This window comes from Clinocottus analis, unplaced genomic scaffold, assembly GCF_023055335.1.
Source record: "Clinocottus analis isolate CAN_PGR_092001 unplaced genomic scaffold, fCliAna1.0.p SCAF_280, whole genome shotgun sequence".
Lineage (NCBI taxonomy): Eukaryota > Metazoa > Chordata > Actinopteri > Perciformes > Cottidae > Clinocottus > Clinocottus analis.
Genome location: NW_027176021.1, coordinates 5,001 through 18,251, shown reverse-complemented (window position 1 = coordinate 18,251; position 13,251 = coordinate 5,001). Strand labels below are relative to the sequence as shown.

Sequence of the window (13,251 nt, the reverse complement as noted above, 5' to 3'; positions counted from 1 at the left end):
GAGTAAATCCACCGGTGTGTACACAACCCTTCATGCAAATCTCTATAATGTAATCCAAATCAGTGAATATGTTGTGTGTGTGTGTGTGTGTGTGTGTGTTCTCCATGCAGACGACGGGCCGTACCAGCGGGACCCGCCTCTTCCTCCTCCTCCTCCTCTTCTCTGCTCTTCCTCCACGCCCGGCGCTCCGTCGGAGGAGCGCAGGAAGAGCCACATCCCGGAGGAGTTCGCGGGCCTCCTTCATGGATCTTCCCCGGCGTGCGAAACGCCCGACACCCCTTACCACCTCTACAGCGCCAAACCCCGAAAATATGCCTCTGGCGACGCCCACGGCGGCCTGGCGCCGACCCCGGAGTTCAGCATCGTGATCGACGGCGGACCCGCGCAGATCTTCGCCGGCACCGGGAGCGATTTGTCGTCATCGTCGTCGCCTCCTCTGAGGGGCGCCGGCGCCGCCCAGAAGCCCCAGGTGGTGTACCGGACTATCTTCCACACGCGGGTCAACCAGGAGCAGCAGGCGGAGCCGCCTTGCGGCTGGTCCACGCTGCCGGGACACCCGCCCGCCCGCCGCTCCGCTCAAAACGGACAAGGTCCAGAGTCCCGGGGGCCGCAGGCCGGGGTCGCGCCCAAAGGCGGCGGGTCGGGCGGCGCCGGCTACGAGGAGAGGGCCTGCACCCTGGGGAGGATGAGGTCCATGCCCCGCAGCGTGCTGGACCTGCAGCTGTCCAAGTCCCTGTCCAAGTCCGACTCCAACCTGGTCGCTGTGTCGCCCATCCAGGTGAGTTGTGTCGACTTTAATTGTACAACTTCCGCGTGCGGCCCGAGTTTTGAGCGTTAAATCTTTTAGCGCTCTTCTTTCTCTCTGATGTTTTTGCCTCTGAGCGACGAGAGGCCGAGGACGACATGGAAAGTCTCTTTTATCAAAAGTTATGGGAAGAAAGTTTCGGGTCAGCGGCACCGGCGTCCCAGCCGGCGCAACGAGAGCACGAGCGTTTATTGTAAATATTCAAGTTGTGTGAATTATGCAGCCGTGGAGATCGTTAGATTCCTGCTGCATCGGGCGTGAAAAAAACAAGCAGTGCAACCAATTAGATCGCCCACTGATCTGGGCCACAGCGCTGCACATTTTATGAGACTTTTGCAAATAAATCATAAGCTAAATACAAAGTCTGTTTGATGAAGACACGCTGAACTCATTCGGTTCATCTCCAAACAGTTTTACGGATGTTACAGAATGTTACGGTCAAAGTGTTCGACAATTTGCGTCTTGTTTTTTTGTGTGTGTGTCTAAGGAGGAGCTCGGCTGGGGGTCTGGATCTCGGGGCCAGGGGCCCGGAAGTCCCAGCCCGGGTGACGGGGCCGGCCCGGGGGGACGGCTGGAGAGAACGCCCTCCTTCACCGCCGAGTGGGAAGAGGTAAAGAGGACGGTGGAGACGGAGGGAGAGTGGTGCATTTGACCGAAAAGGAAGGAAACGCGTCTTTTTGGTCAAAACATCTTTGCACTCAGATCTTTCCTCTTTTTAAAATCCTCCCGGCGCTGGTTGCTCGTGCTCTGTAACCAGCGCCAGAGCTGCAGGAGGGTCCAGATATAAGAGGCTTCACGCTATAGAGGGTTACAGAGCTCTGTGTTTGTGCCTCGGGCTCCTATTCGGCACCAAAGGGTCTCTGACCCGGATGTAATGCGTTCACCGCACCGCTCCTCCGTCAACACTCCAGGTCCCCGACACGTTAGCTTCTGCTCGCTCGCCGTCAACAAGCTGAAAATAAAGCACCTCGAAGCGTTTTTTTCACTTTCCAATCAATAAGAACGACTTCACGGGACTGTTTCTGACAGTGAAAGTGCGTCCGTGCGCTGGTCCACGTGTCCGTGTTCATTACGCCTCGTAGCTCGCTGACGGTGACGCATTACCATATGGAGTTTCCCATAATCCTCGGCAATTAGGCTGACCTTTTTCCTGTTTAATTGCGTGGTGCTGGGATGTGAGATAAGAGCGCTTCGGGGGGGGGAAGACGGGGAAGTCGTGACGTCACAACGTGGCTCCGTGTTCAGGGTAGAGTTTCTTTATTAGCAGGAAAGTCACCAGGGACGTCCCAGAGCCGCCGAGGATCTGCAGATAATCGCGCTCATTAGCGCCGCAGGCGAGGAAGCTCCTGAGCTCCTCATCCGGCGTGAACATCGCTGATTGTTTGTGCTTATTTTGATGGTGATTAACAACCTGCAGCTGAATCTGCACAAAGCGTTCAATCTAGAAAACTACAGCCGAGGTGGTTAAGTATGTTTTTTATCATCATCAAACCAATTATTGCGATCTAGGCAAGAAAAAAAAGAGTTTTAAAGTTTTAAACGTTGAAATGATTGCCTAAATTTCAGTTTTTAATAATATTTGTTGTATATTTTGGACCGACTTCCAGTTTTCTTGTTCAATGAGATGAGATTTAATGCGATAAATCACAATAATGCATTATATGTGTCATTCAAAAGAAGCTCAGAGTGCCACAAAATGTACTAAAAATATAGTAAAAACAAACTATAATAAATAAAAAAAATAGCTAACAGTGCTTTAACACTTCCTGAACAGGAAGGTTTATCATCTGACTTTATTCATACATGCATTGTTTTATTTAAACGTCTGAAACGCAGCTTGAAGATGTCTTTTCATCCTCAACGTGCAGCGGACGTTTGTCCTTCAGCCCTTAAAACCAAAAGAAGTCTCATCGTAGCATAACACAGCTAATGTGCTAGGTAATTATTGCGCTACCTGCTAGCATGGAAGAGTATTTAATTACTCTGCCAGCCACTATATCGCAGGCGCAGACGCTCAACAATGAAAAAATGATTTGCGGCAACTTAATGATATTTTCCCAGTGGTTGAAAATCGCTGCAGAGGGAAAAGAGGAGCTGGCAGCGCAGTGACCATGTCACATGAATCCAGATATGCAGGTGAGACGTCCACGTGAACGTGCTCTCCATCTCTCTAACTCTCTCTCTTTCTGTCTCTCTGTCTCAGATCGACAAGATCATGAGCTCCATCGGTGCAGGAATCGGCAGCGGATTGGACATGAAGGAGGACGCTGCAGGTGAACGACACACAGGTGAATGTGTGTGAGGGCGAATGATTGTTATTACGACCCGGGTCTTATTTTATTCTTGTTTTATGGCCGTTTTTCTTTTACGATGCGTCCAACGCAGCAACCTGGAGATTAAGATTATCCAATAAACATGAAACACAGCATTTTATTTAAGAAAAAGAGATTCCATCCTCTAGTTTTTGCCTTTTTTTTTGCCTAAACCTTTAGAGAATAAGAGTCACTTTGTCTCTGGGATGTGGAGGAGCAAACACACACACACACACACACACACACACACACACACACACACACACACACAGACTGCCACGACATTAGACAGCAGGAACAGGAAATGGAGGTAAACATCCGTGACGCTCGTTAGTGGACAGGAAGCTCGGCCACCAGATCTCGCTGAGCTCTTTGATTAATAACCGAAAAGGAAAAAAGACGGATGATAATTGTCTCGCTGCTCATCGTGCAGCAGCGGCTTTATTCTGCATAACCAGAAGGGATGATGGGTAAAAGAAAACTACAGGAAGATAAGACCCACATTGAAATGTATCAGCGTTATCCTTTCGGTTTAAACGAGTGTGTGAATGAGTCTTTTGGACTTTCTTGTGCAACTTAATCCCAGTTTTTCCCCCCACACCTGCACTCGCTACTCGTCTCTATTTTACTGGGTTCATCCCCCTCTCCCCCCTCCTCCTCCTCCTCCTCCTCCTCTTCCTCCTCCTCTCTGCCTCTCTTTTCATCTGTGAATGCAAAGCCTTTGCTAACCATGGTTACCACAGGGAGAAATCCTGCAACAAACACACACACACACACACACACACACCATGCACTTATAGATGCGGCTGCATAGGTACACTCAGCAGTGTGTGTGTGTGTGTGTGTATTTGTGTGTGCATGTGTGCGTGTGCGACCAGGCTTCTTGCAGACAAAGAAACCGGAGCTGTTATGATGGCTATTATCAGCAGAGCGAGCCAGATATATATGGAGAGCGGCAGGGTGACGATCGACGCCGTGAGAGGAGATAGAGACGGGAGGTAGACAGAGGAAAGTGAGCTAGAGAGAGAGAGAGAGAGGGAGGGAGGGAGGGAGGGAGGGAGTGAGGGAATGAGGGAGGAAAGCAGCGCTCGGAGAGAGAGAGAGAGGAGAGAGAGCGAGGAGGCTGCAGAAGCATACAGATGAGAGTGGGAGTACTTGATAAAAAGAAATCTACAGCGCAGGCAGCTCTTTCGCTCGCTCTCTCTCTCTCTCTCTCTCTCTCTTACACACACTCAAACTCGCCAACACACACACACACACACACGCTCGAGGAAGCAGCCAAGCGAGCGCAACAGCTGAGAAAGAAAGCGGCTGCCGTGCCGTGCGCGACACACACACACACACACACACACACACACACACACACGCAGTCGCTCGCTTTCGCGTCGCAGATCTCTGCGTCCCGTCGCACCCGACACCCAGAGCGTCTCCGGCAGGATTTTAACCCCAGGACGGGAGCTCTTTTTCTGGATACAACTTCAGCTTTCTCCCCCTCCCTCCTCCTCCCGGCTGGGTTCAGAGAAAGCGGCACATCTGGACGCCTCCACCTCCTCCCCCTCTCTGCCCGCTTGCATGCTGACCCCCTCCTCCATCCTCGCCATGCCTCGAGCCTAGCCTCCTCCTCCACCGGCTTTCTCCCCCCCTCCCCCCTCCCCTCCCCTTCCCCTACCTGCCTCCCGTTTATCCTCCTCTGCCAAAAAAGACTCATCCAAAAGCATGGCGGGCTCCTTCGACAGCCACTTTGCCCGCCACAACATGATGTGGCAGTGCCAGCTGTCGCAGCCGGACTGCCGCTGCTACCGCGTGGACGGCTACTCCTTGCTGAAGCGTTTGCCCCTCCACCCCCTCATAGGTCCCCGCTGCCCCATGCAGTCCGTGGGCCAGTGGCTGGACTCCATCGGTCTGGTCCAGTACGAGAACCACCTGCTGGCCAACGGGTTTGACAACGTGCAGTTCATGGTGAGTGTTTGCTTTTGTAACGGGGGGGTTTGAGCTGGGAGGTCAGGATGAGGCGCCTACATGTCTGTTCTCTTGAATCTAACCCTCGCTGTGCTCACCCCACCGCCCTCAGATGTAGAGCATCCTCTCTTTTGTTTCCTTTGCAGTGATTAGTGTTTCTTTTTCTCCTTCATTTACTGGATTTCCTCCTCTTTGTATCATCCTCTCTCTCTCTCTCTCTCTCTCTCTCTCTCTCTCTCTCTCTCTCTCTCTCTCTCTCTCTCTCTCTCTCCTGCCTCTCCCCACTGATGCCATGTGAGGTCCTCCCACGCACAGAAATCTCCAGCATCGAGCTGCAGGCGTTCATGCTCATACTACACAAAAGGATATGCATGCCAGAGAGAACATGCGTGTTTCATGGTTTGTGCATAAAATTGTGCGTTTAGAAACCACTTGTAGCGGATCAGGACGCAGAGCGTTCGGTTTTTATTCTCTTTTTATTCTCTTGGTGTCTTCAGCGACGCTGACGTAGGAGGAGAGACTCGCTGGGTCATTTCACATTCAGAAACTCTTTTGATGTTTCTAATGGTGTGTGTGTGTGTGTGTGTGTGTGTGTGTGTGTGAAGATGTATATCCACAGGAAGAGAGGGGAAGTAAACAGGGAAGTAGGAAATGAGGATAAGTGGGAGTCAAATTCTCTGCAGCAGTTGCTGACTGGAAGAGAAAAACCATGTTTTGGGGTTTTCAACGCAAAGTACTAATTATTATTAATTATTGATTATTATTTCCTGTATTTCACCAACCAGCAGAGCAGAGTTTTTTCGGGAAAGCTCCCACTTCCCATTTTTTGCACCATTCGGACTGAATCAGTTGAATGTTCCCCCCGACATGAGGTCAACAGCAGCGTACGTTTGTCTGGATTCGTTCCTTCTGGTCCTCCGCTCGCTGTGACCTGCATCTCTTTCCTGTAGTTACCGTAGCAACAGGATGAAATCACAGCATCCCTCTGTTTCTTTCTTCACGTGTTCCTCCGTCACATGGCCCAGGGCCGTACTTTGCGAGCATTAGGGAAGCTAGCGTTGCTAATCCTGAGGAACCCGCTAGAGTTTTGAAACTGTCCAAGATCCAAGATGGAGGATCCCAGTGGGGCCAACTCCTCTCCAGCATCACTCGCTCCGAAAGTCGCTGAATCTGGCAAAAGAGACGTGAAGTCGTCATCGCTGACGGCCTTCAGGCCAAAGCCGCTGCGCCAAAACGATCATCATGAACGTAAACGGCGAGCACGGCTGCTGTTAGCACTCACAGGTATCCACAGAGATTAGACATGCATGTAGCATGTACACTGGGCATGCATGAAGACTGTGCATGCATGTAGCATGTAGACTAGACATGCATGTAGACTTATTTTACATTTAAACAGCTCGGGTGGCTCATTATTATTATTATTATTATTATTATAATCCTATCAATGCCTGAAGGAAAATATCTGGCTCTTAAGCTCCGGAAATGAAACCAAAACATGAGCTGAAAGAGCCTAAAACGCTCGGTAGAGATGAGGGGAACCGCATCTTTAGTCGTACTTGAATCAGAAGCATTACACATGGAGTCCCTCCAGAGATCTTCTAAACTCTTCTTCTTCTTCTTCTTCTGCTGCGTCTTCATGAATGAGTCAACGGGTTCATCGCAGCAGCTGTGCGAGTGTCCGAGCGAGCGTTAACACTGTTTTTTATCTTTAAAAAGTGACATTTCTCCTTCAGTAACGCCCTGGAGGTGAGCCCTCCATCATTTACGCTCCGTCCTCTTCCTCTCGCGCTCAAATGTTTCTGTTGCTGCTGACGGTTCTTGGCAGCACTTCAGAGACACTCGGCCCTCTTGTCTTAAAATGTTCCTCAACAGCTCCGTCGTCGCCTCTGGACGCAATTAATATTGAAAAGAGCGGAGATGAAACATCACGGCGACTTCAAAGTCCCTCTAGTGGCGGGCTCCTCTCTCCGGGTCTCCTCTCTTTCTGGCGTCGCCTCCTTCACTTGTTCACGCTCTCTTTCTTTGTTGTCTTTGATTAAACAAGAAGACATTTCGTATCTTTCCGCCCCTAAAGGGATTACATCCATCCATTACATTGGTATTTGCAGGCGCTCCCTTTTCTCATCCTGAGCCGTGTGCGCTTCAAGGAGAGGTTTGGGTCAAATCCCTTTCAGCACCGATTAGTGCGAGCAATCGAATTAAATGGAAGAGTCCAACTTTATTTAATGTCAGGGCCAGTTTGACTTGATTGGTTTCTGATCTGCATCAGTGTGTGTCAGCCTCCATACTGGAGTGTGTGTGTGTGTGAAGCCGACCATTACTATGCTACCACTAATTGGGGTCGTTAGAGGGGGCGTGTCCGCTCACCTCGAGCAGCCAGCAGAGGACAAAAAGCTGCAAGACGGACGGACACATAGAGGGGCGGAGTGGTCGTGACGGAGACTAATCACAGCTATTTCAAATGAATGCACATCCATATTTATAGATGTATATGTGTGTGGGAGGGAGGGGGCGTGGCCTAGACGGACACTGGGACTGAACAAAGAAGATGCACCACAGCACAGACACACATTCATTGTTTTTTTTGGAGTTAATGTTCATTTAAAGTCCTGTTTCTGGCCATGGATGATAAAAATGTCGCCCTCCTTTCTTGTTTTTGCTTTCCACCGATGTCGTCTTTCTTCTTGCTGCTACAAGCTCCACTTTCACACAACGTGGTGACAGCACAGGACAGTAGACGCAACATAACAACTGCAGTCTGGTGATTAATCTCTGCGTGCTCGTACCTGCCTAAAAGGCATTTTTATGTAACATAGTTTCACCCGTCGTTCATGGAGAGAGCAGAGACACACATTCACTGTATAGATACACCCAATAGTCTCTTTATATTCTCTCTAAAGCTCCTGAATGTGGTTCAGTGGAGCTTTTTTTCTGCTGAAATCTGCCAGAAACGATGGCGATGAAAGAGTGAGACTGAACCAAAGACAGTGACAAGATGACTAATTGTTATATCAGTTGGACTTTATGATTATTAAACAGTTTTCGTTGCAGCGTCTAGCGTTGTGTGTTCCTCCAGAACACAAGTGTCATGTGTGATGGAGGGCCGTGTCTCAAGATGTCTCAGCCTACTTTACGAGGCGGCAAAGAGCCAATTCACCTTGCTCGAGTCCTCTGACTGCAGTCGCACAACGTCTGTTAACTCGTCATTACCAACATTTAAACACACACTCTCCTCGGTAGACACGGCGCATTGTGGCGTGGAACCAGAGGAGAAGAAGAAGAGAGATGGAGGTCGAACGTGGAGATGATGAGGCTACGGTTTGTTGTCTCTCACTTGAGAGAAAGACTCTTGCGAGAGTCACATGACCTGATGCTTTGTGGGCCGCGGAGGCACCGAGACGCACAAACAAACACGAGGAATTTAATATAAAAGCTCCTTTTGTCGTGGTTGTTTTTTTTATTTGCTTTCAGGCGGCGCGATGAATAGACGCCAGTTGATGAAGACAAAGGCGTCGCACAGATGAACGGAGGGTGCAGAGCACTAGACAGACGGCAGATAACCAAGAGATAGCGCATGAGGACACGCACCAGCGAGGGCAGAGCAGCGAAGGAAACGACAATATTTTAAAAGAAGCGTTGTCATAATCCATGTTTCATTCAGAAGTGCCGCCTTTAATCCTCCTCATGAAGGAATTTCTCTCCATCCTGGGAGGGAAATCCTTCAGTTCACAGATGAAACGTCGGATAATAAAGTACGAGAGGAGCAACAATGTAGCGAGAACAAAGGACAAAAGTCCTTTGATAGCGGCGGAAAGGCGAGGAAGAGATGCAGTGACACGACGCTGAAGAAAATGGCCGCCCGCTGGATGTCAACGTTCGCTCCGTCTTTAGTTTCGCCTCCCACGAGCTAACCGCGGGCCCGATGCTAACCGCCGCGGATGCTAACCGCTATGCATGCCGTGTGTTTTTGGGGATTCCTCAAATGCATGCGCGAGACAGAATAACTCTGTTGTCGGCTGCAGGGGGAGGAGCCTCAACGCGGCGTCCATGTGCTTCTGTTTGATGCTTTTCATCCTCACTCGGGTCACACGGCGCCGATCCATCAAGAAAAAACCGATCGGAAGAGCAACACGTGGAGGCGCTCCGTCTCTTTCCTCTCGGGATCCCAGCAGGGATCCTGTGAAGGACGGTTTGTCTTTTTTACCCGAGAAAATTTATTGTCTGTAAGTAAATTATCTCCAAATCTTTGCTCTAAAAAAAAAAAGAGTATTAGAGGATTTTCTTTTTTTTTTTTTTTGGAAGAGCAAATTTTTTTTAGAGCAATTTCTTTTTTTTTTTTTAAGCAAATTTTAGTTTTGATAGTGTTTTTTTTTTTTTTTTAGAGCAAATTTTTTTTCGAAAGTTTTTTTTTTTTTTAGAGCAAATTTTTTGGGAGAGCAAAAAAAATTTAGAGCAAATTTTTTATTTATTTTTTGAGAGCAAATTTTAGTTTTGAGATTTTTTTTTTTTTAGAGCAATTTTTTTAATTGAAAGCAAAGATTTGGAGATAATTTACTTACAAACTAGAACTTTGCTCGGGTAAAAAAGACACAGACCTACCTTCATATCAGTCAGGCCTGTGAATCCCCCGCAGTCGACTCTGTGAGTTATTACTCTGTCGCTCTGGCGCTCTGTCGCTCTGGCAGCTGATCTATGAACTCCTCGCTGGTTGGGCGAGGAGAAGGTGAGAGGAACGGGTTCGGACCGATCAGCCGCCGCCGCCCGAGGTTTCCTGGCTGCCTGCAGACGGTTGTGCTCATGACCGGCAGCGCCGCGCTTTAAGGGCCGAGAACAGAAGCGTCGAGGTGAAAAATGATGCTTTCTCTTCACAAGACAAGTGGACCAGAGAACAAGTTCATGTCGCCATTATTTATCTTTTTATTCATGTTTTATTGACGACCTGATTTTGAGCCTTTTTTATGACTAAAGTACTTCAATTTGTCTTGTTTTGCTGTATTGTGATACATTTGAAGCTACATTATATGTATTTTAATGTTAGTGTTTAAGGGTTAAGGGGATTTTCGGTCTTAAGTGTGACGTTTAAAACATACTTTCATCACCAAAAGTTAATATTGAGGTGAAAAATTGTTCCAAAAGCAGAATAAAGATTCATTAATGTCCACGGTAAGACTTCCTTTATGGACCTTTGACCTTCAGAATAAAGGCGGTGGATGCTTTCCATAGATTTAATTTAATTTATTTAATTCAACCTTTATTTATGCAGGAAGATCTTATTGATATGTTGAATCCCTCTCACACGAGGTGGTGCTGGTCCTGGTCGTGAAAGGCACTTTAATGACTCACAGAAATCTTTCTCGCCGCTAAATAAAAGCGCTGATTAACCTGCACACGTGAGGATCGAGTGCTTCTGAGCTGAAATCTGTGTTTAAGATGATTTGTGCGACTCAAAAGAGGCTAGCTACCTCAATGCGTCGCGGTACGCTGTGACATCACAGCTGGGCGTGGCCACAATTAGGCCACACCCACAATTCCACAGACTACAGCTCCATAATGTTTCCCTGCAGAGTTATCTCATGAACAACAGATCTTATGACCTTGAAGAAAGCGTTTTCTCCCTTTTTAAAACCTTTAAAGTTACAGTGTCGTCTTTTTTAACCCTTCGTGCGGCTTCTTGAGCCACCACATGCCACATGGATGTGTTTACAACGTGTGAGGTTCTGCAGCATGTTCATGTTCCCGTGGAGATCCACACACACTCATGCGTGAGACATGAAACCACACCAAGGACGCCTCTTAAAACGCTCAAAACGCTTCGGCATCCACGGGGAAATTGTCCTTTTTTTTTGGGAGATCGCCGCGAGAGACACCTGGACAGGAGTGACGAGGAAAAGAGGAAAAAGCAGAAACCTGCAATCCCCAGAGTTACTCTGTTACTCGTCTGACAGGAAGGAGACGCAGAAGGATGGACAGGTGTAATCCTACTGTGTGTGTGTGTGTGTGTGTGTGTGTGTGTGTGTGTGTGTGGTCCTCAGACGGCCTGCGGGCGGCTCCCTCTCCTCCTTCCATCTCTTCTCCATCATTGCGGTGATTACTTTACTTCCTACTTCTGTCAGCGTCTATATATCTGCTGGTATTCCACCTCTCTCTCTCTCTCTCTCTCTCTCTCTCTTTCTCTCTCTCTCTCTCTCTCTCTCTCTCTCTCTCTCTCTCTCTTTCTCTCTCTCTCTCTCTCTCTCTCTCTCTCTCTCTCTCTCTCTCTCTCTCTCTCTCTCTCTCTCTCCTCCTCTGCTTTTCCCTCTCTGCACCTCTTCCTCTAATTATCTGCGTGCATCAAGTCTCTCCTGCCGAGCCTCTCGAGGGCTGATGAAGCTTCCTCATGTTTCCATTGGATGATTGAAGGTGAAGCTGTGTGTGATACCCACACAGGCTGCTGTGTGTGTGTGTGTGTGTGTGTGTGTGTGTGTGTGTGTGTGTCTTAAATATCTAATTCATCGTCTACAACGTTCTATTGATTGTAACGTTGAATCATTTTTCATTGCCTTCCTGTCTTTTACTCTCAGATTTGATATCTTTGTTCAGTTTTTCTTTTCTTTTGTGCCGGTATCCTGTTACTTTGTAGAGTGTGTGTCGTTGCACTAAATCATATAAAATCCTACAAAATGCTGTTAGGGATTCAGTCGGCACCGTGAGGGAGGAGTTCGCTGATGTTAGTGATGTTCAGAAAAGCATCAGGATGGTTTGAAGTGCTGAGCAACAATCTACACAAAAAGACAAAAATAATCCCAACATTTTGCTTCCCTCGTTCCCATTTCTCCCCTGTGTCCTCTTGACCACCCGAATGAGACTATTTGCTGTCAAAGAGGGTTTTCTGTCTTCTTTTTCTGCATATTTTCCTCACAATAATCGAGGTTAACCGATGCATTTCCTCCCGTGGTGAGCAGAGACCCCGTGGACTGGAGTTGGCAAAACAAAATGCATCAAAAGCCAAAAGACTATTTATTGCCACCGTTCCTCTGCCATGGAGTTGCATTTAGATGTAAAAGGTGCAGCGACTTCCGCGTTGTGCGATCCGTTGTGTGTTTTAATTTAACAGCGTTGTTGAAACAAGGCGCCGCACTGCAGACTCCTCAAATCAATCTGCATTTAAAGTGGATCGCTGCGTAATGATGATTGAACAAACCCGGACGGCCGGATGCAAACTCACGTGATGGATCACGAGCCCCTCGAGAGCCGTTCAGAGTCCGTGGACTCGACTGTCAAACGGCGCGGCGGCGAGATGGAGAACAATGGCCGCCTGGAGGCACGTTCAGTGTCCGGTTTACGCTGTTTCATTGTGTTTTATTCCCCAGACAATGCAGACGTGTGCGTTGCTGTTGCTGCTTCGTGAGCTCTGAACGGCTGCACAAATCCTGACGCGTTGTTCTCTTGTCTCCTGCAGGGCAGCAATGTGGTGGAGGACCAGGACCTGCTGGAGATCGGCATCCTCAACTCCTCCCACAGACAGCGGCTCCTCCAGGCCATCCGGCTGCTGCCCAGGGTCAGTGCCGCCGCCGCCGCCGCCGCCGCCGCCGCCGCCGTCGCCGCTCACACGCTCAAACGCTCAAACGCTCAAACGCTCCCCAACATCGCTCCGTCGTTCGTTCGCGGCTGCAGACGATGCGACAAATACTGACAGACTTAGAGGAAAGTTTGCTGTGTGACACTGTGGCAAAGTCAAATGTGTGTGTGTGTGTGTGTGTGTGTGTGTGTGTGTGTGTGTGTGTGTGTGTGTGTGTGTGATAAAGTAAGAACAAAGGTGTGCAACCAGAGGGAGAGCAGGGAGAAATAAAAGCAGGAAGTCTTCAGGAGAGCACAGAGTGAACGGAGCGACTCTGAGCTCAGAGACGAGCAAAACTTTGATCTCCAGTCGGCTCTTTCCTCGTCTCATCCTCCCTAAATCTTCCCATAACGCTGTAAGAAAAATAAAACTTCCCTCGCACGTGCGGAGGAACGCGTGCTCGCCTCCAGCTGGAGGATTGTGGGACGTTTGTTTGAAGCTCCGTCGGCTCCCCGGAGCCGTTTTATGACAAATAAAAGTGAATGAACGACGTGCCACTCCATCTGAAAGCACTCGCCTCCTGCTGGCGTCCTTAGAAAGTTAGTGTTTACTTGTTTGCACTTTATCGTGGAGGC

The 13,251-nt window shown here is 48.8% G+C and overlaps 1 protein-coding gene across 1 annotated transcript in view; it reads left to right on the top strand.

Moving 5' to 3' along the window:
- Positions 1–110: 110 nt before the first annotated feature.
- The window catches only part of LOC137795587 (ankyrin repeat and sterile alpha motif domain-containing protein 1B-like), a gene marked incomplete at its 5' end in the record, with an annotated part of 14,070 nt that continues 929 nt past the window's right edge, over positions 111–13,251 (top strand). Inside the window, 5 exons of the mRNA XM_068593141.1 lie at positions 111–778; positions 1,293–1,415; positions 3,009–3,078; positions 4,970–5,076; positions 12,518–12,616. Of these exons, the coding sequence (XP_068449242.1) occupies positions 111–778; positions 1,293–1,415; positions 3,009–3,078; positions 4,970–5,076; positions 12,518–12,616 (1,067 nt within the window). The remainder of the gene's footprint in view (positions 779–1,292; positions 1,416–3,008; positions 3,079–4,969; positions 5,077–12,517; positions 12,617–13,251) is intronic.